Genomic DNA, 25542 nt, shown 5'->3' with positions numbered 1-25542 from the left:
ACAGCATTAATCAACCTACCATACTCACTACGTTCATTTAATAATATGCCATTTTTTGCATGAATAAATTTCTCTCTCAGCCACATAATTCATTATTTCTTCTAATTCCATCATCTGATATTTAATTATGCAGCAGAGCTGTTTGAGAAAGGTTTGGAGGAAGGAATTAAATCAATGAACGCAATGATAAAGAAAGGGATGAATTTTTTATTTGGATGTTAAATGGTACTGAGGGATCAGGCTGCTTAGCAGACCAGGTCAGGATCTCACCACCATGTTCAAACAGAAACTCTTGTGGTTGGTGATAAAGGAATGACTTGTGTTGACAGTAATTACATAAAAGTGTCTGAAGCAAGACTAAAAAGCCAGGCATAAGGAATATGATTTGCATAAACCTTTTAATCTGTGTTTGTCTGTATCAAAGTGCCTAAACAAGCAGAAACACATGCGGAATAGCATACTACCATGCTATACTATAATACAACATTTGCGTTATGCTGTATGTATACTTTGCACAGTGTGAAAGTTTTCAGCATGAATGGAATACCCAGATGACCTACTACACTCGCTAACATGTGCAGTAAACAATCAGAACAAACTGTGTGGAATACTGTATCCCACAATGCAAAACCCATGACTTGCCCTTCCATTTTCAGTGGGGCGAATAAACAGGAAGCATTATCATCTGCTATTTTTAGCATCTCTTTCTTGATTGACTGCCAAAAATTAAGATACTTTTGCACAAACTTGAATAAAAAAAGCAAAATAATCGCATTTATTTCAGAATTACAATTCACTGACTTTAACATACATTGTAGTGTTGTCAAGTGACAACAATGCAGCATACAGTACTAATGTTTGATTTATTGTTGCACACTGTTTTACCTGTTTTTACAAAGATACTAGGCAGTATACTATAATAATGTGCATTATGCAATATGCTCGTACTCCTCTCCAAACATAGCCATAGGCACACAGAGATACTTACAGTGAACTTTGACCTCTAGAGTGCAGCTCTCTTCCCCGACATCATTGCTGGCGGTGCATTTATAGATGCCTGCGCTTTCCCTCGTCAGATTTCTCAACGTTACTATCTCTGGGTTCTTTAGATCTACAAAACACATGAAGTTACTCGTTATTTGATGTGCAAATTGTTGACAGTCTCATGACATTTCCTGGCCAGATGGTGATGTGACAAATTATTTATATGTTAAATCTAATCCTATCTCTTCCAAACCATCCGCAACAAGATATTTTGTTGGTCACAGGTAAAATGTGTCAATTTTTTTTTCTTTTTCTTACTTTCATTGGTATAAAAACTGAATTTTTAAATGAAATGAAATAAATGAAATTTACGTGACCGTGGCAACATTTTTGCAAAACGAAATTACGTACTTCAATAAATGTTTAGCTCAGTAGGTATAGTTGCAGGCCAGAGACCTCGAAATGGGGGCGGAATCTCCAAAAGAGAGCGGGGTTACACCAAAGGAGCGGGGTTACTACAAAAGGGGGTTGCGGCAACTCCAAAGGGGGCATCACTTCCACTCACGGTTAAGGTTAGGGAAAGGGTTAGGTTAGGAGCTCCCTATATCTTTAATGGTGATTTGGAGCTTATGCCCCTTTTTGGAGCTATGCCTGCTATACCCTTTTCGTTTAGCTGCAGTTTCCTAGTGAAATGTCCAGCAGGGGCCACCAAAAGTGAGTAAAATGGTGTCGTAGTCAGACAAGGTTTTTCAGGTGAATATTAGTTGGGGGATTTAATGAGTAAAACATACCTTCCTAACCTAAAACTTTGGCTTAAACCTTATCAACAGTGTTTTAAAAAAGCATATGTTTTTATTTTATTTTATTTTTTATTTTTTTTCGGTGAACAAAACAGACATCCTTATCCTTAACCAACCCCTAAACCTAACCGATAGTGTTGTAAAATGAAATATGACATGAAAAGCAAAAATGTTTAGCAACCACGTCATCTCGTGTAGCTTCTATGACACTTTTGTCTCACGTGTCAGCTTGCGTGCTTAACGGGTCTCGAGCCGCGGTCTTCTGAGTCCAAAGTCCAACATTCTATCAGGTGAGCTACCACTGAAGCTAATCATATTGGAATACATGTGTGAATGTAGGTGGGTCTGGAATACAAGCATTAAAATGTATAGTTTTTCAAATGATACGTTAGAGTAAAAGTATATTGATATCATAACATAGTAGTGTGTGAGTAATACAGCAAAAAATAACTGTTTATAAAGTCCTATTCAGCCACTGTAGTCATGATTTGTGAAAAAGTAAATAAAACACAAAGTTGGTGTAGCGTCTCTAGTGTTATGCTGTCTTCACGTGCTATCAGAATGATCGTAAATAAGAGTGTCCTACTCAGAAGTTGCACATGAATGAATTACACCTGGTATTAAGATGCATCTCAGGCAGGGGCGCAACTACACATTTCCGAGCAGGTATGCAAGACAACATTTTGTGCTCCATGTATCTGTCAAGCGGGGGGGGGGGGGCGGGTCATCATTATAATCATCCATTATAAGTGGGGGGAGGGGATGTTGGAGGGGTCGAGGAGGCCGATTGCACCACCTTTAGTGAGTTGCTGGCGCCCCCTTTACATGGCACCCCTATGCATTGCATACCTTGCATATATGTTTTTTGCGCTTCTGGTCTCGGGTGATCGGATCACATGTGGTCAGGTGAGACACATCACTGTTTAAATCTGGTAAATGCATCTCCTGTGACCACTTGTGTTCGGATTTTGAGGGGAGGGTCTCTGATTTCATGACAAGTGTTACTGCATGAAATTAAAGCATAAAAAATTCAGAAAAGACAAAGAAAGCGTGAATAAAACTGGCATGTGATTTCTACCAGATTCAGTTTAAATTTAATCATAGCACAAATGCAACATTTCAAGCAGAATTATCCATTGTTTTAGTGGAGAACCTCTGTTAGTTCAGCTTTAGATGTGTGTACTTCTCATCTGTGTCCCTGCATGTTGATATCAGACACAATAAAGAAGATCTGTGAAGGTCTTGTGCTTGTGTTCATATCTGCCTTTTCAAATTTTCCAATCGGGCGGTTATTTTCTTTTAAAGCCACACGTAACCGGCAAAGTTTAAACTCTTGTTTTAGCCAGCAGTTGATTGACAGGTGAGGGTTGGCGCTTCCCTGCTGTCTGGGAAGCATTCAGGACGGATTAGGGTTTACACCTCAAATGCTATGTGGTCACATATGGTCCGTTTGTGGTTTTTGTGATCTGATCACAAAACGTTTTACACCCCATTTAGTCCTGTATTTAGTGCTGACCACTTGTGATTGGCTCACCTGAAACGCATCTTACCAGGTGTAAATGGGGCCATGGTTAGAAACAAAAGATTATTTAAATTCGTAGTCCAGAGACCATAAACATCACAACTTGGCTTTGATATAATGGTCAGAAGTTATTTATATATATAGGCCTAATCAATAAAATTGTGACGTGCCACACACATCAGGCCTAAACACCATGTTAGGACATGGTGTCACACTTCAGGCTCTGGGGATCAAAGTCACAACCCTTCAGTTAGTGCTCATTTAATCAAAACCTAATTTCTGATGTGAAACAGCCACTGTAAGTGTTTAGTTGAATGAACAGAGCGTGTTCTGGAAAATTTTCCATAAAGCCTTAAGAGGCTGGTAAAGTGTAGAGTGTGCATACGTCAGATCTTGGATCGGATCTCATAAGAGTGGCTAATTGAGGAGGTAGTGGAGCATGTGGGGTAAAAGTGCTGATGGAATTGATGTAAAATTAATTTGAGAATGCTTGCAGTGTTAAATTGGCCCTGTAGTGTCTTCATCTATTTTCTGCACCTCCAGAGAGGAGACGTCCACATGATTTACTCCCCAATCTTGCAAGATTAACTTAATGCTGCAGTTTTTTTCTTCACAGGAAAGAAGTAGTAAAAGATCAGAACAGAGCCAATTAGTTTTGTGTTTAAAAACGTGAGCAACAGGTGACAGGCAACAGAACATTTCTGTATCAACACCTACAACACATCAGAAAATCTTAGTGTAGCACAGATGTGCTCCTATAATTATAGTAATAATCATCAATATTACTACTGCTCATACTTACAGATATAAATGGTGATTCAAATTGTGAGTTAAAGTTTTTCATGGTCAAGAATCACTGCCAATTGTGTTGCGTAATAAACTTTTCCTTAGAAAATAAACTTTCTAAGGAAAATTTCAAATTATGCAACCTAATAACCTATGAACAGTGTTGGAAGTTACTCAAAAAGTAATCCATTAAATATTACTAATTACTTCTCTAAAATAATGATCAGATTACTTTTCCTGATTACTTCATTGAAAAGTAAAAATATTACTAATTACTTTAAAGTTACTTTCTAAAGCACATTTCACAGAAAAGTTTGTTTTTCTGCTCGACGAATTCTAAATTATGTCTGTACTTAAAGGGTTATTAGATTACAGTAACTATTTACTTTGTAATCTGATTACACACAACACAGCATGTGCAGTACAGTATGTTAGAATCTTTGTTGTAGGTGTTTGAAATGGATTGGTGGGCTCACCTATGAGAGCCAGAGGTGGGAGCTTCCCGACATATTTTCCCTTGTCCAGGACTCTCTCCCATTTGTAGCTGATTGGGTCAGAACCATCTGTGGACTTACAGCTCATTCTGACATCACTTCCTTCCAGCAGACGACCCTCCATCCAACAGCGTGGTTTGGATGGCTTCACTGCATGACGCAAGACAGACCACACGGCTATGAAATATCATGTGAAAAAGGCGTGAGCAATATGACCAAAATCATATATTTCCATATGAGTAATTGTATATCAAGATAATGGTATATATCACAATACTGTTATTTTAGCTGGAAAATCAGTTAAAAAAAATTCATACCATGTGGTAATGCCTATTTTTAGATAATCCAGTTACAAATGAAAGGTCCTTCATATAATTGTATTATTTTGTCCTGTTTTTGGAACTTTTTTGGAATGGGCACAAACCAAAATCTAAGATTATTCATAACAAATTAATTATAACTCTGGCATCAGGGCAAAAATGGCTTTGCAATATGTAACAAATGAGATAAAAACAAAAGCCTTAAAGGAATAGTTCACCCAACAATGATCATTCTCTCATTATTTACTCATCCTCATGCCATTCTATACCTGTATCACTTTCGTTCTTCTACAGAACACAAGCAAAGAATTTTTCAATAATGTTAGAGGTATTTCCATACAATGCAAGTCAATGGGAACAGAACTTTAAAGCTGCAAAATGGACACAAAGACAGCATAAAAGTAATCCATATGATTCGAGTGGTTTAATCCATGTCTTTTGAAGTGACTATTCACTATAAATCTTGACATCTCCTTGGTAGTTCATGAAAGAAGCTTGTTCACACACTTCCACCTTGTGCTTGATGCATGTGCAGAATGCTGTATACAAAAGAAACACATTGTTGCCAGGTTTGTGGATTTCATGCTGAGTAGGGCTATTTTGAAAATGCAGTCCAGGGCAAAAAGTACCATGGTTGTCAAAAGGTTGATGGTAAACACTAGAAAACATTGTTTTACTTCTTGATGTACAAAGATACTGGGATTGAGTACTTGGCAACTGCATGCAGTGTCAGAGCAACACCGTCTTGAAGCCTGCACTGTGTTCCAATTGGGCCGGATGTCATGATTTATAGTGAATTAGGACTTACATTTTGGTCTGTTTCTCACCCAAAGTGATTATAGTGCTTCAGAAGACGTTGAATATACTACTTGTATTAGAAAGATTACTTTTATGCAAACTGTATGTGCATCTTTGGAGCTTGAAAATTTTGATCCCCATTGACTTACATTGTATGGAAATATAAACATTCTTTAAAATATTTTTGTTTTATGTTCTGCATTCCATGAATTCTGTCTGGACAAGTGATGTTTGAAGCACAAATATATCTACCGCTGTAGTATAGCTAAATCTCCATGGGTTGTCTGAAACATCTACACAAAGTGACGATGGTCATAATATGTTTTGGGATGCATTATTATGTGATGGGCAATTTAAGCATGTGACTGTTGTAAGCAAAGATAGATCTGTACAATCACACATGCACTTTTGCCCTCTTTACATTGCTCCCTATGCAAATCTGTTTTTCCACTACATTGTGAACCTCTGAAAACCCAGTGTGATGCCACCGAGCTCTAAAACATGAATCTGTAACACAACGTGTTCACCAGTCAATCCTCAAACCCCCTGCTCCTGCCCACCCTGGCCATCAGCATCTGCTCCTGCTGCCTCTATCTGCTGAGCCAGGACAATTCTGCTCCGGCACTCGCGGGGGGTGGGGTGGGTGGGTGCAATTACAGCCGTTGAGTGGGATGCAGGTCCTCTCCATCTCTGACTCTGTCAGGATCAATTACGGTGCACAGAGGAAGCTGCAGCCATGTCCTCTGCCAAGCCATTATCTTTGTGTTGAACAAGACAAATGCTAATGTTTGTCCCGTGGAATCGAACGTGTCGTTTGAGACCTGCAGGCCATTTGTACAAATGTATACGTAAATTTGTAGTGCTCTTAAATGTCTTTATATGGCTAATGAAGTGGAGAAGATGGAACGAGGGAATAAAAAAGAAACAATGGAGTAAAAAATAGAAGGAAAATGTTGCGATGCATGAAATGCAGTTCAATACGTCCTTTGTGGAATGGACAGTCGTACATGTTGACAGGGTTGGGGAGTAAATGAATACATGTAACGGGATTACGTATTTAAAATACAACACTACAGTTAAAATTTAAATAATTGCTAATTAGAATACAGTTACATTCAAAAAGTTTGCATTTTATTGTTATTTGTTTCATTTAATATTTAGTCCTTTCAGATGGAAAACATTTATACATATAAATAATGCGATCCAAAGTGCATTTGAACAGCGGTGAAACACTTTCTTATGATGTGTTACATTCATACGAGCAGACAGAGAAGTAAGTTTGAAGTAAGTTTGGAGCAGAAGGAATAGAAATAAACCTTGTGTAAATTGTCAGCTTTACACTAAGCTAAAATGCTATTTCTAGCCATATAACATGCACGTTACCAGGCACGATAATATTTTTTTATCGAGAAAATTCACTTTGGATCATAATTTCTTTTTTCTAATAAGACCTTTGATATTAGGGCAAAAATCATATTCTTGATAATAATTTTTGTATTGTTTTCCTGTAAAAATATCTAAAAATCCTTAAAACATGATCAATTTGATTGATCTTTTTTAGAAACAACACTGCATAAGATATTTAGGTTTTTCAGAGAATGTATTTTTAACATGTGTATTTTGTCTTACTGTACTGGAGTTTTTATAGTCAAAACAAGTGAAAAATCTACCAGTGCTGAAGAAGTAATCCAAAGTATTTAGAATACGTTACTGACCTTGAGTAATCTAACGGAATACGTTACAAATGACATTTTACAGCATGCATTCCGTAATCTGTAGTGGAATACATTTCAAAAGTAACCCTTCCAACCCTGTTTACATAGAAAGTGTGTTCTCACTGAAAAGAATGACAGTTACTTAATTTAATATAGGCACAGTGTTATTTCAGCACTTTAGCGTGCCAAGTTAAACTGGATTGCAGGAGGTTAGCTGAACTGTGCACCTAAATACCACCATTCTTTGTATTTATTGTGAATTTATCTGTTTTATAAACTGATAACAGTGATAACTAAGATCCTCATTAATTTTGTGACATACTGCTCTGTTTTTAAAAATAAATCATCTGATAAATCATAAATAACTTTTTAATTATTCATTAATTTCTTGCTCAAATAGCTTCAATGTATTTAACTACTTTTTTTTACTATTTTCCAAATCGCATAAATTATGCCTCCACAGGGCACTTTAAAGGGAGAACAATAATGGTAGCTAAGCTGTAGGGTCATTCCAAACAGAATTTCAAATAAAAATGACTTAAATAGTGAGTTACCAATGACTGTTATATTTAAGCCCCACGCATTTCAGCCCTCAGTGAGAACCTCTCACAGTGGAAGTTTTTTTGAACACAGTGTGGTTTGAAAATTCATGTTTGAGGTATGAAAGTGTGTAATTTATGTTGTAGAACAAAACGTCCACGTATCGTCAAGTAATGTGTACCACAGACCTTATTTCACTCATAAGTTGAAAAACCCATTTTAAAAACCTATTGGAAAACCCAGAGGGAACCCTTGGCGAATTGGCCTTCTGGGTTTGCCTACAAATTGACGTCACAACTGAACAACTCTATAGAACGCACCGTTTTGTAAGTAGCTCGTAGTGTAGCTTACTACTTTATCAAAACAGTAACTTGACTGTAGTTGAACTGTTTTAAATTATTATAAACTAAGTTTGGGAAGCTAACGTTTCAAAGTAGCCTCCCCAAAACTGCTTATAGATTATGTAAATTAAAGCTGTTTTTTCATGATATCATGCATAATATGAGCACCCGGCACATCTGCAAGTCATTCTTATTGTCATGCAGTCGCTGAATGTCATTTCATGCCAGGATCGGGCACAACTGTCGCACAATGCCGAGGGACAACTTCCTGGTGCTTTTTTTGGAGCCCCACTCTGTGACATAAGCATCTGTCATGTTTTTATCATTCCTTCAGTCTACGAGAGGAGTTAATGAAAGCCAAGCTGCAGGGCCAGAGACTCACAGAGCACAATGAGGTTGACTGTGTTCCAGTAGTACTTCCCGCCATTCTTGACCTTGCAGATGTATTCTCCAGAGTCGGTGAGCAAGAGGTCGCTGATCATGAGCGAAGCGTCGCCCTTCAGGAACTCGCCCGCCAGGGACAGCCGTCCCTCCTCACTCTCATTGGGGTCATAGATTCGACCCGCAAAGTACGTGATCACCTGGTGAGAGAGGCAAGGTGTTAAAAAGGAAACAATGTGTATTAAAGGGATATTTCACCCCAAAAAATAAAATGATCACCCTTGTGTTATTACAAACCTGTTTGACTTTCTTTCATCCATGGAACACAAAGGGAGCTGTTAGGCAGTATTTTAGGGACTGACAGCCTCAGTCACCATTCACTTTCATTGTATTAATGAAAGTGAATGATGACTGAGACTAACATAACTGTCTATATCACCATGATGGCGCCGTGGATGGCTGCCTTGGTGTGGAGCTCCTCAGTTCTTTTGTTGTTTTTGTTTGTTTGTCCTGTGTTTAGTAATCTTTTTCCAGTCAGTTTTAACAGAGACGAACTGCTGAACATTTGACAGCATATACCAGACAATCTTTTCCCAGTTTATGAATATTCAGACGTTTTGCTAGACATCTTAGTTGGAGGTGCAGCTCTGCTGTTCAAGAGACGCAGGCGAGGGAGACGAGCCGGTGCGCTGGTCAAACTCTGTCGGCACGGATTTCGAACAGCGCTGCCGAGTATTCACTTAGCGAATCTCCGCTCTCTTCCTAACAAAATGGATGAACTACATCTCCTCACCTGCACAAACAAGGACATTTCAACCTCTGCTGCCTTGTGCTTCACAGAAACCTGGCTGAGTGAAGCCATTCCAGACAGCGCGTTACATCTGCCGGGCTTCCAGCTGTTCAGAGCGGATCGCATCGCGGAGTTAACGGGGAAAACGAGAGGCGGTGGAACATGCTTTATATCAATGAAAGTTGGGGTACAGATGTAACAACGTTAAAGAAGATGTGCTGTCCTAATTTGGAAGCGCTCTTTATTAACTGTAAGCCTTTCTACTCGCCGCGGGAGTTTTCCTCGTTTATTCTGGTGAGTGTGTATATCGCACCAAACGCGTGTTTGAATGCCACGCTGCAACAGCTTGCTGATCAAATCACAGACACAGAACAACAATACCCGGACTCAGTTATTATTATTCTTGGGGATTTTAACAAAGCAAATCTCACACGTGAACTGCCCAAATACAAACAGCACATCACATGCCCCACCAGAGACAGGAACATACTGGATCATTGTTACACAACAATAAAGGATGCATATCGCTCTGTCCCTAGAGCAGCTTTGGGACTCTCTGATCACTGTCTGGTTCATCTTCTTCCAACCTACGTGCAGAAATTGAAATCAACCAAGCCAGTAGTAAGGACTGTAAAGAGATGGACAAATGAAGTAGAGCGGGAACTACAAGACTGCTTCGATTGCACGGATTGGAGTGTTTTTGAGGCTGCAGCCACAGACCTGGATGAGCTCACAGATACTGTTACATCATATATCAGTTTCTGTGAGGATATGTGCATTCCTACTATGACTTATTTAAAGGTCAACAATGACAAACCGTGGTTTACAGCAGAGCTCAGGCAGCTTCGTCAGGCCAAAGAGGATGCTTACATAGGTGGGGATAAAGTCTTGTACATTCAGCCCAGGAACACACTGAACAGGGAAATCAGAGTGGCTAAAAGAAGATACTCTGAGAAGCTAAAAAACAAGTTTTCAGCTAACGACTCTGCATCAGTGTGGAGTGGCATGAAACAACTCACAAATTACAGGACTCCTACCCCCAACCCTGTAGGGAACCAACAACTGGCTGACGACCTGAATGTGTTCTACTGCAGATTTGAAAGGCCCAATCTCACACCCCACACCCACGCTGACCTTCACTTCACACAAACACCAACACCTCCTGCAACCCCCCTCCTGCCACCTCCTGCTGCTCAACCTGCACTTAAGATCTGTGAAGATGATGTGAGCCGCGTCTTTTGGAAGCAAAAGACGAGGTAGTCTTCAGGCCCAGATGGCGTCTCACCAGTGTGTCTTCGATCCTGTGCTAACCAGCTGGCCCCCATCTTCACATAGATCTTCAATAGATCACTAGAGCAGTGTGAAATGCTCAATCATTATTCCTGTCCCAAAGAAACCACAAATCACAGGATTAATGACTACAGACCTGTTGCCCTGATGTCTGTGGTCATGAAATCATTTGAGAGACTGGTGTTGGCCCACCTGAAGAACATCACTGGACCCTTTCTATATCCCCTTCAATTTGCTTATTGAGCAAACAGGTCTGTGGATGATGCAGTCAACATAGGATTGCATCATATCCTGCAACATCTGGACAGACCAGGGACATATGCAAGGATCCTTTTTGTGGACTCATTTCGGCTTTCAACACCATCATCCCAGCTATAATCCAGAATAAATTACACCAACTCTCTGTTCCCATGTCTATCTGTCAGTGGATTACCAGCTTTCTGATGGACAGGCAGCAGCTTGTGAGACAGGGGAAACTCACTTCTAGCACCTGTACAATCAGCATTGGTGCCCCCCAGGGATGTGTGCTCTCCCCACTACTCTTCTCCCTCTACACCAATGACTGCATCGCCAAGGACCCCTCTGTCAAGCTCCTGAAGTTTGCAGACGACACCACTGTCATCGGCCTCATCCGAGATGATGATGAGTCTGCATACAGAAGGGAGGTTGAACAGCTGGCTGTCTGGTGCAGTCAAAACAACCTTGAGCTGGACACCCTCAAAACGGTGGAGATCATTGTGGACTTTAGGAGAAACACCCCAACACTGACCCCCCTTACCATTCTAAACAGCACTGTGGCAACAGTGGAGTCATTCAGGTTCCTGGGCACTACCATCTCACAGGACCTGAAGTGGGAGACCCACATTGACTCCATTGTGAAAAAGGCCCAGCAGAGGTTGTACTTCCTTCGCAAACTGAGGAAATTCAACCTACCACAGGCGCTGCTGATACAGTTTTACTCAGCAGTCATTGAGTCTGTCCTCTGCACTTCACTAACTGTCTGGTTTGGTTCAGTTACAAAATCAGACATCAGAAGACTATAAAGGACCGTTCAGACTGCTGAGAGGATTATTGGTTTCCCCCTGCCCCCCACCCCCTTCAAGAACTATACATTCCAGAGTGTGGAAAAAGGCTGGAAAAATCACTATGGACCCCACTCACCCTGCCCACTACATTTTTGAATTGTTGCCTTCTGGCTGATGCTTCAGAGCTCTGAGCACCTGAACAGTTTTTTCCCTCAGGCTAAACATCTCATGAACAGTTAAACTGCCCCATTGAGCAATAACTATGTGTAATACACAGTTTAGTCTTTCTTATATTTATCCAACACATCCAACCTCTTCTGCCATTTCATTCCTCTGAAAAAAAAAAAAAAAAAAAACATTTGCACTGTACATAACAGATTTGTATTTGCACTGTACATAACAGATTGCATTAGATTTCCACTACCCATGTGTATATGTGTATGTATGTATGTGTGTGTCTGTACGTATGTGTGTAATTAGTTTTTTTTTTTTTTAAGTTTTTTTTAATTATTATTATCTATGTCTTGCTGCTGTTTTTGTATTGTTTTTGTATTGTTGTACACTGGAAGCTCCTGTCACCAAGACAAATTCCTTGTATGTGTAAGCATACTTGGCAATAAAGATGATTCTGATTCTGATTCTATCATCTCCTTTTGTGTTCTGCTGAAGAAAGAAAGTCATATGGGTTTGGAACAAGATGAGGGTGAGTAAATGATGACAAAATGTTCATGTTTCATGACCTTTTTACTGATTTTTCCCCCTACTTGGATCTCAATGGGAGGGTTCACAACTGAGCAAAAATAAATAAATAAATAAATATATATATATATATATATATATATATATATATATATATATATATATATATATATATATATAATAATAATAATAATAATATTCATCAGCAGTCAATTTAAAGGAATATTTAAACTAAAAATGAAAATTCTGTCATTATTTACTCACCCTGATGTCATTCCAAACCTGTATGCTGGTATTTTTTTTGCTGGAATCCAAAAGTAAATATTTTAACACAAAATCGTTACTAGAGTTGGGTAAGTTACTCAAAAATAGTAATCGACTACAAATTAATTCTCTAAAATTTGTAATCATATTTCTTTACTGATTACTTAGAAAAGTAATCACACTACTAATTACTTTGCTTTTAAATTTCTTTCTAAAATAATTTATAGGAAGTTTTTGTTTTGAAAATTCAAAATAATATATTTATTTTCATTTTTGTTGTCCCTTCAGCTGTCACAGAAAAACATACATATGAACATAATTCATGTTTGAAATGCATCCTACATAAATCATATTATTTTACGTAGGTTATGCTTAACTTATGTAAGTAATTTAACTGAAAGTCAGTAACTGTAATCTGATTACAATAATTTAAATTGTATGCAATTTGCACTACTTTTTGACTAAAAGGAAATTAGACTACAGGAACGAATTACTTTTTTAATCAGATTACACCCAACACTGGTCGTCACACAGCTCTTTTCTATGCAACAGTTCAAAGTGACATGGGGCTATCAAGCAGCAAAAATGTAAATAAAAAATAAAATGTTCTGAATAAAAAATGGCTAGTCAATGCCATTGATGCCAAATTGGCATTGATTCTCACATATATAGTAACTGAACACAATTTTTTTTAAATTCTGGACATGAGTTGTGGGGGAAGTCAATATTATCAGTGAATAATTACTTAAATGTAGGTATTTTTTTTACTCAAGGGTATCGCAAGTTTTCAGAAGACTTAAATCTATATGGGGGGTGGGGGGTGGGGGGTGGGTTGCAGTCTGATAGATATTTCACTTTGAACTGTTAGGGGTAGGTATGGACAAACCTAAGTGAGGATTCTACTTTTGTGTTCCACTGAAAATAAAAAAAGCATAAGGGTTTGGTATGACATGAGCATGAGTGAACAATTCCAAAAGTACTGTAACACAGAACATTGAAAAATAACTCTTAAGTGTTTTGTTATTTGGCTAAAGTTGGAGGTTTGATCCTCTCTTGTCGGATTTATTGTATATTGTGTCGGAAAGAACTTTAAGGATTTGCTTGAGCCATGGCCAAATTAAAATGTAAAACTTGTCCTGCGGCCAATTCCACATCATTAGGTCATAAAAGTAATTGTTAGGGGCTGATACGATGCAAACCAGCGACATATTAAAAGTGAGCAGTTTTACACTGCTGATTACAGCACCAGATGATGGTGCAGTTTACACCTTCAAAGAAGCACTGCACTGCAGATCAGGGACTCGGGTGAGCAGTGAGCCACTGCAAAGGCCCGCATCAGCAATGCAATGTCGCAGTGGCGGGAGATCAGTGACCCGCTCTCACCACTTTCTGCCGTGTGCTGGATTTATGCAGCATCCACTCGATGTCAAGTAGGGAGGTGTCAGCTTGCCACAGCTGATGGTGGCACGGCAGTGTGGCATTGTCTCCGACCACCCTCTTCATCTCCGTCTGGCCGTTTGCCTGAAGCACACTCAGCAATACTAAAGAGAGAGAGAGAGAGTGAGAGAAGAGGAAGTATTAAGGCCCTATGCCAGGGAGCAGTTAGGATGGCAGCATCACTGAAGGGCTTTAGTTAGCCATACTGCAGGATGCAGAGGTAGATTGGAGGTTTTAGAGAGTGGGAAGAGATATCATGTGACCACTGTTGAGAAAGCTACTTTAAACTGTAGTTTGCCAAGCTACAAGCTACTCATTTAAAGTAGTTTAACTATTGTCAAGCAACCCTTTTGAAAAAGTAATTAACTACACTACAAGCTACAGTGCTAACAAAAAGTAGCCAACTACATTAAAGGGGGAAATATATACAGTATTTTTAAATACAGTATATGATTGTCCAATAACATAATATAAGAGGGCCATATTTTTATGGCACAAAACAATGAGGAATGTATGAATGAACAATTTCATTTAGGATGACAGCATTTAACATTTTAAATGTACCATTAAATTTACCGAAAACACTTAACAATAAGGTCATATTTGTTAACATTAGTAAATACACTAGGTATCATGAACTAGCGATGAACAATATATTTTTTGGTCAATGACGTCTGTCTAATGCATATTATCATGAAAAAACAACTGAAAATTTGGTGTGAACGGCACCCAACACTGCACCGGACTGATCCACTGGTTCTGTTCCGTTTCCAAACCATCACAACCTGTCCTATCATCCACATTTTCCACTCATCAAGCAATAAAAAGCTGTGGCCATGCATAGAGTGGAAAATGTGCAGCGATTTCTACTGTACTTCAACACCCTTTGCATTTGAACTTCTCTTCATTAACACAGGGAGGCAGCTAAATGAAGGCCAAGCTAATTAATCCCCAGCATGCATTCTGATTACAGCAATAATGCCCACACAGCCTGTGCACTGTTATGACAGCCACACAACTCTACACCTGAGGCGTATCTGACACCATTATGCTTGAAAAATGTAGAAAGTGACACATATTACCAAGTGTCTCTCTATTTTCAAGATTGGATTGAAAATCTTACACATGGGCTATGTTTTTAATGGAATACTATTGTATTGTTGAATGCAGAGTATGCACTATGTACTGCATTTTGTTGATTTTTGTTGAAGTATGCTAGGTTGTTTAATGCCTTTTTAACTGAGCAAATTACATCCAGCATCTCCAGTCCAGAGATACTCATATTGCATTTTTATTTAATTTTGGGTTTTTACTTAATCTTTGGCAGTTCAATGGACATATATATTAAATGATAAGCATTGGTAAACATTCTTGAACTCTTTGGCATGATGTACATAGTAGGTCATCCAGGTATTCCGAGAATACAGAAAATGAACATACAGTGCACGGTTTACATATTGCATACTTTTACTTTTATTATAAAAAAATAAATTAAAAAAAAAAACGTTGAAAACATACCCAAAATGCCAAAGCCTATGAAAAAAAAAAAAAAAAAAAAAAGTGTGGAAAACACATAATCTTGGTCTTTTATAAATATAGTGCTGGAGAAGAGAGATCATGGGAGGAGTGCTGGCACACTTGGTTACTTTCTGCTTAAGCTTCACAAAGACCATAGATTACTATTTTGACAGTTCTGCACTCACTGTTCCTGAGTACGCTAATTTTATCTCTTTTCTCCAAAATTATCACTATAATTTTTTCAGCATCTATAAGATAAATTGACATTTAAATGCATTTTTCCATATGCGCATTTTTCTCATTTGGCACACGCTCATCACCTGAGTCTTAATTAAATTTACAATACCATTAATTAACTGAATGGTGCATGTGGAACATTTCATTTTCTCTACTCAGTGCAGGATGAGATCATATCATGTGTTAATTGAAGGACATCATAGAGACTTTATTAAGCAAATTATTCTGCAAAAGCATCTATCTTGGTATTAAATGGGTTAAAATGCAGGCCAGCTAAAATGGGCTCTGACAGAAGCAGGTGAATTCTGTGGGGCAGAGCATTAATATGAAACGTGTTAAAGACGATCAGAATGAGAAGTCGTTCTTCAAAGGAAAAGATACAATCAAATTAATCCTTGTTTGCATGGCCTCACAGTATCGTGGGAATCCGTCTTTGAAATACTGTAAAATCAGATAGATCTGGCATTCGCTGCCTTAAAGTCAAGATTAAGAGAATGATACGTGAGTCAAAGGGGTTTTAAAATAGTGTCCTGATGCCGCATTTACTATTTGGAGACAAAATGACCAATGCCAGATCTCAGAACTCTGGTTGAAATAAAGGTGTAAAAAAAAAAAAATGTCCAATGAGTATGATGCTATGTTTCTAATATCATACTGCTGTAGCCGGTCCTACTCAACCCACTCTGAGCGGGATTCGAACCAGTGTCTCTGGCATGGGAAGCGGGCACAGTAACGAGGAGGCTAAAGGCTACAGCCCCTAGTGTCAGTCGCAAGTGCACCTCTTGAGGCCAGGGGAGGGAGGTTTACACACTGCACAGCTACCTACCAGCTAGCGACTGTTACACACTGATCCCCAAATATCTCACTGCCATCCGGGTCACGGCACCACTGTAGCCGGTCCTGCTCAACCCATGCTGAACGGGATTAAAACCAGTGTCTCTGGCAAGGGAGGCTGGCGCGCTAACAAGAAGGCTAAAGGCTATAGCCCCTAGCATCAGTCGCTAGTGCACCTCTACCTACCAGCTGGCAACCATTACACTGCCATAATACTCTTACTATATCTGAAGTATATGGTATGTAAACTCTACATAGTATGCAAATTGTTTGTATGCATATGTAACCGTTCCTACTCAACCCACTCCAAGCGAGCGTACCGGCGTCTCCGGCACTGGAGGTGGGCATGCTCACGAGGAGGCTAAAAACGACAGCCTCTAGCGTCAGTCGCTAGTGCGCCTCTTGAGGCCAGGGGAGTGAGGTTTACACATACCGCACAGCTATAATGTACCAGCTGGCTCCCGTTACACTCACCCCACTAAACCTCACTCCCATCTGAGTCATGGCACCACTGTAACCGGTCCTGCTCAAACCGCTCCAAGTGGGATTCAAACCTGCATCTCCGCTATGGGAGGTGGGCACACTAACGAGGAGGCTAAAGGCTACAGCATTTAACGTCATTTGCTAGTGCGCCTCTTGAAATTTACACATACCGCACATCTATCACGTACCAGCGGGCTCCTTTTACATTCACCCCCCTAAACCTCACTCACATCCGGGTCACAGCACCACTCTTACCGGTCCTACTCGACCCGCTTCAAGTGGGATTCGAACCGGCATCTCTGCTATGGATGACAGGAGCACTAACGAGAAGGCTAAATGCTACAGCCTCTAGCGTCAGTCACTAGTGCACCTCTTGAGGCCAGGGGAGTGAGGTTTACACATACTGCACAGCTATCACCTACCAGCTGGCTCCCGTTACACATACAATACCAGGATGAGGAAATACATTGGCCAAATTGTGCAGTATACAATTGAGCAATACCTGAGGCATAAATGTATCAATATATATATATATATATATATATATATATATATATATATATATATATATATATATATATATATATATATATATATATATTTAAAACACATTGATTTTTCTACGTTTACGCCTCAACCAAAAATGGAGACTTTCGAAAGCGCTCTCTAGTACTACAAACTTTAGAAAACAATGATGTTAGAAAACAAAAAACATACTATTACCGTGACCTTCATCACCATTTACATTCATTGCAACCTTCTTTCCATACAAAGAAAGTCAATGGAAACTGACGCTGTCAGTCCCTAACCTTTTGCCTGAAATCTCCTTTTGGCATTTCATGGAAGAATGAATGTCATAAGGCTTTTGAACTACATGAGGATGAGTAAATGACAGAATTTCCATTTTTGGCTCAACTTTTCCTTTAAGTTCTCTGTTGGACTGAGGCTTGGGATAAAATGGCCATATTAAAGCCTGCGGAGCGAGAAAGGTTCAGCATTCATCTGTCATGTTTTTCCTCTCCTGGACTGGCATCAGCTACAGCTTGAGATTTTCTAGCCCCTTTTAGCACATTGTGGCTCAGACTGGGGGGGAAGGGGAGAGAAACAGGGGCTCATTAACAATAGGAACCAATCAGCTTGGCTGAGATGCAACTGAAAGCTTGTGGAAAAGCAGATTTCTATGAAGATGCCCTAGGGGAAGTTGTGCTCCAGTAAATTCTCCTCCCCACAGATCGCAGCAATCTTATTATAGAGCAGCCAATAGCACACATGACATCCATACCCTTCAAACTGTCCAAATTCATGGTACATAACAAAACAGTCACAACTGAGTAATAAATGATCATTTTCCACCCTGTTTTTGGCCCTCTGTCTGCAACGCTCGGTTTTGGCCTAAGCGCCTCCTTAAAACTTCAATGTAAACACCCACTGTTCTGATTGGCTAATATCGTGCAGCTCCTCAATTAGAGCCATTTTTGAAAATCAGTTGCAAGAGAATGAACCAGCTCAACAACATTATAAAACTAAATGTCCGGGTTTACACATAAAACACATCCAACACATTGCATCCGAATATATTAAACTGTTCATCTCAATCACAACAGTTAACACTCACACCCTGTCTACACCGGACGCGAGAGTCGCATCGCGTTAAAAGCAATAGAACCCATAGAATGATGCTGTCTACCATGGAAGTGTCCTTTGCGGTGCGTCGTGTTGCGCCAACAGTAAACAGATATCCTGTTCCATTTTGCACTACATGCGGTGGCGCTACTACTGCCAACAACACAAATAAACAGATTAGAAAGTTTGTCTTCTGAAGACATGGTTTTAACCAATGGAGTCTTATTGATTACGTTCATGCTGCCTTTATGTGCTTTTTGGAGCTTCAAAGTTCTGGCCATGCACCACTGAATTCCATTGTATGAGAGCTGAGATATTCTTCTAAACATTTTTAATCTTTATTTGTGTTCAGCAGAAGAAAGAAAGTCATACACACCTGGGATGGCATGAGGGTGTATAAATGATGAGAGAATTTTCATTTTTGGGTGAACTCTTCCTTTAACCTTACAAACTTAATTTATTTGGGAGAAAATTTAACATGATTTTAACGCCACACAGTGGAAAATTTACCTCAGAACAGCGGTGTACAATAGCAGCGTAACAGTCGTTGTAAGTTAACATTTTCTTACCAGAAACAACGCAGAAAATTTCAAGCGAGAATTTGTTTGTCTAGTCTAAAAATGAAAATGGAGTGCGATGTAGGACGACCACAGACAGAGACATAAACTACAGCTTTAATGTGGAGCATCTCACTCTAGGAAGATGTTCACATACAAGACGCCAGACAGTCATGTGTGATATTAAACTTTTAAACTGCACAGAGGGTAATATTTCAAGAGCAGCCCAAACCTTGACAGATAAATGCAGTTTAAGATGAACCATGTGCTACACTGTACAGAAAAGCACATTTATCTGTATATTCTTGCCTTCTCTTTTCTTTCAAGCCCCAACACACAAAAACACACTCAATACATCACCAGAACCCCACCCCCCTTCCGTCTCTTCCCGGTTGTTTGTGCATTTACAGTTTCCAGCAAAGCTGAGTAGGCACAACAACAAACTTAAAGAAAATAAAGAGCTGTTTGCTGTTTTCTTGATTCTTGCCTCACTTTTCCAGCAACAAACTGCCCTCACCACAAGTCAATGCCTCTCCAAAAACTAGAAGAAGACAAGAATAAATAGATCAACTGACTGAGTGTACCTTTAAATCATTATTTACTATGTTTAATTAAGCTGTATGAATTCTGGGGACAAAATCGTTACAGCCCTTACCATCACCAATATTTCTCAATCAAACACTATTTTGCATCTGGCCTGCTGGTGTGAGGTTAGGAATGTTTTCTTCCCATTTAAACGCAAGTCCTGAAAAATTTAAGATCCCCTTCAATTTGTTTATTGAGCAAACAGGTCTGTGGATGATGCAGTCAACATGGGATTGCCTCATATCCTGCAACATCTGGACAGATCAGGGACATATGCAAGGATCCTTTATGTGGACTTCAGTTTGGCTTTCAACACCATCATCCCAACTATTCTCCGGACTAAATTACACCAACTCTCTGTTCCCACATCTATCTGTCAGTGGATCACCAGCTTTCTGACGGACAGGCAGCAGCTAGTGAGACAGGGGAAATTCACTTCCAGCACATGTACAATCAGCACTGGTGCCCCCCAGGGATGTGTGCTCTCCCCACTACACTTCTCCCTGTATACCAATGACTGCACCACCAAGGACCCCTCTGTCAAGCTCCTGAAGTTTGCAGATGACACTACTGTCATCGGCCTCATCCAAGATGATGATGAGTCTGTCAGTTGTCAGTGTGTTATTAAGAGAAGTATAAAATGTGAGTCCAGTCTGAGGCTAATAAAGTACGGTACTGATATACGTATGTATCATTATCGATCAAGAGTTCAAAAGTCTGATTGCTTGGGGGAAGAAGCTGTCATGAAGTCAGCTGGTGCGGGTCCTGATGCTGCGATACCGCCTGTCTGATGGTAGCAGTGAGAGCAGCCCATGGCTCAGGTGGCTGGAGTCTCTGATGATCCTCTGAGCTTTTTCACACTCCGCCTGGTATAGATGTCCTTGAGGGAGGGAAGCTCACCTCCAATGATGTGACTGGCAGTTCGCACCACCATTTGCAGGGCTTTGCGGTTGAGGGCGGTGCTGTTGCCATAACAGGCAGTGATGCAGCCAGTCAGGGTGCTCTCTACAGTGCTAGTGTAGAACCGTGTGAGGATGTGGTGGTTTATTTCCAAACTTCCTCAGCTGTCTCAGGAAGAAGAGGCGCTGGTGAGCCTTCTTCACAACGGCCTCAGTGGTTGAAGGGGTGGGGGGTCAGCCTGTCAGTGCTCAGACCATACACCGCACACTGCATCAAATTGGTCTGCATGGCTGTCGTCCCAGAAGGAAGCCTCTTCTAAAGATGATGCACAAGAAAGCCCGCAAACAGTTTGCTGAAGACAAGCAGACTAAGGACATGGATTACTGGAACCATGTCCTATGGTCTGATGAGACCAAGATAAACTTATTTGGTTCAGATGGTGTCAAGCGTGTGTGGTGGCAATCAGGTGAGGAGCACGAAGACAAGTGTGTCTTGCCTACAGTCAAGCATGGTGGTGGAAGTGTCATGGTCTGGGGCTGCATGAGTGCTGCCAGCACTGGGAAGCTACAGTTCATTAAGGGAACCATGAATGCCAACATGTACTGTGACATACTGAAGCAGAGCATGATCCCCTCCCTTCGGAGACTGGGTCACAGGGCAGTATTCCAACATGATTACGACCCCAAACACACCTCCAAGGCAACAACTGCCTTGCTAAAGAAGCTGAGGGTAAAGGTGATGGACTGGCCAAGCATGTCTCCAGACCTAAACCCTATTGAGCATCTGTGGGGCATCCTCAAACGGAAGGTGGAGGAGTGCAAGGTCTCTAACATCCACCAGCTCCGTGATGTCGTCATGGAGGAGTGGAAGAGGACTCCAGTGGCAACCTGTGAAGCTCTGGTGAACTCCATGCCCAAGAGGGTTAAGGCAGTGCTGGAAAATAATGGTGGCCACACAAAATATTGACACTTTGGGCCCAATTTGGACATTTTCACTTTGGCGTGTATTCACTTTTGTTGCCAGCGGTTTAGACATTAATGGCTGTGTGTTGAGTCATTTTGAGGGGACAGCAAATTTACACTTTTATACAAGCTGTACACTCACTACTTTACATTGTAGCAAAGTGTCATTTCTTCAGTGTTGTCACATGAAAAGATATAATAAAATATTTACTAAAATGTGAGGGGTGTACTCACTTCTGTGAGATACTGTATATATATATATATATATATATATATATATATATATATATATATATATATATATATACACACACACACAGGGATGGGAGGGTTACTATTGAAATGTATTCCACTACAGATTACGGAATGCATGCTGTAAAATGTAATTTGTAACGTATTCCATTAGATTACTCAAGGTCAGTAACGTATTCTAAATACTTTGGATTACTTCTTCAGCACTGGTAGATTTTTTCACTTGTTTTGACTATAAAAACTCTGCCAGTACAGTAAGACAAAATACACATGTTAAAAATACATTCTCTGAAAAACATAAATATCTTATGCAGTGGTGTTTCTAAATCAAATTGATCTTGTTTTAAGGATTTTTAGATATTTTTACAGGAAAACAATACAAAAATGATCAAGAATACGATTTTTGCCCTAATATCAAAGGTCTCACTAGAAAAAAAGAAATTATGATCTAACGTAAATTTTCTTGATAAAAAAATATGATTGTGTCTGGTAACGTGCATGTTAATTGGCTAGAAATAGCATTTTAGCTTAGCGTAAAGCTGACAATTTACACAAGGTTTATTTCTATTTCTTTTGCTCCAAACTTACTTCAAATGTACTTCTCTGTCTGCTCGTATGAATGTAACACATCATAAGAAAGTGTTTCATTGCTGTTCAAATGCACTTTGGATCGCATCATTTATATGTATAAATGTTTTCCATTTGAAAGGACTAAATATTAAATGAAACAAATGACAATAAATTGTAAAGTAATCTCTTCAGTAATCAAAATACTTTTTGAATGTAACTGTATTCTAAATACCAGTGATTTAAGTTGTAACTGTAGTGGAATACAGTTACTTATATTTTGTATTTTAAATACATATTCCCATTACATGTATTTCGTTACTCCCAAACCCTGTATATAGAGTCTTATTGTGTATTTCTATATATACTTATATTTTCTATTCACTTTTTATTTTTATTCTATTTTTTATTATTATCTCTGCCTTGTTGCTGTATTATTTGTACACTGGAAGCTTCTGTCACCAAGACAAATTCCATAAAGCTCATTCTGATTCTGATTCTGATTCCTCTCCAGTGACTGCAGGTGACACTTTTATGGCAGGAAGAATTCTTTAATCCCTTCCTGCTCAAGAATTCAGCTCATGGCATCAACACCCATGAATGCTACCTGATGCCCTGGTACCCGTTCCGCTGCCATCCAAACCACAGGGTGCTTGGTATATGAGAAGAAAACGGCAAAACAAAATACTGTCTTGAGGCAAGGATTTCACTGTCTTTTCTCTATGTTTTCAGCTTTGCATCTGGAGGCTGATGAGCATCTTATTTGAATTGGAGGTGTTGAAGCGGGCGATGACACTCATGTGAATAAGCTCATTATCTCCAGCTGAACGCCGCATGCGTCAATCACTCTGGGTGACACATGCAGAGAAAACGAGTTCATCTGTCTCAGTGTTAGTACATGCCGAATGCAATGTGACAAGAATCACAAGGAAGTGAGCGTAAATAGAAGTTTTTTAGATATGTACCATGGTAATACTGTTTTTTTTTTTTTTTTTTTTACATGATACCAAGTTAATACCATGTTTTTGGATATGTACCCTGGCAAAATATGGTATTACCATGGTACATATCTAAAAAACTATGGTTTTGTTATGGTACTGTACAAGTCCAAAAACATAGTATTACCATGATATCATGTTAAAAAACAACAAAAAAATAACATGATATTACCATGGTACATATATAAAAACATGGTATTACCATGGTATCATGTCCAAAAAACATGGTATCATCATGGTACATATCTAAAAAACTATGATTTTGGCATGGTAATTGTCCAAAAAACATGGTATTACCATGGTAAATCTCTAAAAAAAACACCATGGTACATATCTAAAAAAACATAGTTTTTTAGATATTTACCATGGTAATACCATGTTTTTGGATTTGTACCATGGAAAAACCATTGTTTTGTTTAGATATGTACCATGCTTTTTTTTATTTATTTTTTTTTTATCTATTTCATTGTATTAGTATTATACTCTTTAAAATACCATGAAGTACATACATGGTTTGTAAATAATATGGTAAATAAATATGGTAATCATTGAGTACCATTATCTATAATGGTATATGAAAGTACCATGGTACTTACATTAGATACTATCACTGTACCATGATGCCACCACAGTACTTTTTTGTAAAGCTCTTCACTATGTCTGTCAGTAAATAAATATATGAATAAATGAGTCCCTGCATCCATACTGGGCTTTCGATAATAAAACATAAGTGTGACCCTCATGCCCTGCACATCCAACAGAGATGTTCTCCCACTGCTGGACCTCCACAAAAACCTGCCATCTCTCCTGGCAGCTCACTGTTCACATTTGAGCTCCTCTCTCAAATGAAAACACAGCTGACAGCAGATAAAATCACATGTAGATGGTAACACTTTCTATGAAGCCTGTATATATAATGCATTATAAATGTATTGTTTATGCATTATAATGCATGCATAATGCCTTACAATAAACCTTATAATATGTTGTATCTTCTCATAAATAATTGTAACCACAGTTATAATGCATTATAATACTTACCTATTTGTGGTTATAACATTTAAGAGTATGATGCATTATAATATGTGATCAATACCACATTTCATCCACTAAAGTTATAATGTATTATAGGTCTCAATTATATTGACATAGTTTACTTTATAACCACAAGGGATAAAAACCTGCACAATACCTTACTACATCTTATGAGTCGTCTTTGACTGCTTTAAGTAAAGTAACGAAAGCAATGTCTTCTTGTAAACACTCATAAGGCTTTACAGTGTGATCATTATCATTTATAAGTTGTCTTTGTGTGCTTTAAGTAAAGTAACAAAAGCTGGGCCTTTTTTTAAACAGCCATAAGATACTATGAAGTGGTTATAAGACATGAAACTTAAGGTATAATGAAAGTTGTTGCAAAGAATATAAAAGGAATAAACATTCAAAATGCAAATCATTTATTAATATATTAAGAAAAACTGTAAAATGACCTATAATAAAACCTATACAACTGTTTTAAAGAAAAATGCACACAAATTCAATAGGTAGCCTAATCTTTATGTATACAAAACAGAAAAACCAGGAATCAAATTCAATATGATTTTATTATACTCTTTATTACATTTTCATAAATGTGTTACAACACATACAGTAATTGACTGTGAAGGTAATTGGTTGAATGATTTTTATTTATGTGCAGCTTCTTGGCTATTTATATCCTGAAAATCATGCAAAGATATATTTCTACATATAAACACTGTGTTGAAAAAAAGTATGGTTCTTTACAGTCTGGTTAACCGCATTCATGTATGTTGTATTTTCTAATGTCATGTATAATGCG

The 25542-nt window shown here is 38.9% G+C and overlaps 1 protein-coding gene across 1 annotated transcript in view; it reads right to left on the bottom strand.

Annotated features, from left to right (window-relative positions):
- The window catches only part of LOC127433933 (CXADR-like membrane protein), a 100900-nt gene that overhangs the window by 4291 nt on the left and 71067 nt on the right, over positions 1-25542 (bottom strand). Inside the window, exons 2-5 of the mRNA XM_051686311.1 lie at positions 14133-14290; positions 8683-8881; positions 4569-4736; positions 989-1111 (exon numbers count right to left, since the gene is read on the bottom strand). Of these exons, the coding sequence (XP_051542271.1) occupies positions 989-1111; positions 4569-4736; positions 8683-8881; positions 14133-14290 (648 nt within the window). The remainder of the gene's footprint in view (positions 1-988; positions 1112-4568; positions 4737-8682; positions 8882-14132; positions 14291-25542) is intronic.

Source organism: Myxocyprinus asiaticus, chromosome 43, assembly GCF_019703515.2.
Source record: "Myxocyprinus asiaticus isolate MX2 ecotype Aquarium Trade chromosome 43, UBuf_Myxa_2, whole genome shotgun sequence".
Classification (NCBI taxonomy): domain Eukaryota; kingdom Metazoa; phylum Chordata; class Actinopteri; order Cypriniformes; family Catostomidae; genus Myxocyprinus; species Myxocyprinus asiaticus.
Note: the sequence above shows the minus strand (reverse complement) of the source record. Positions and strands in the feature narration are given on the sequence as shown.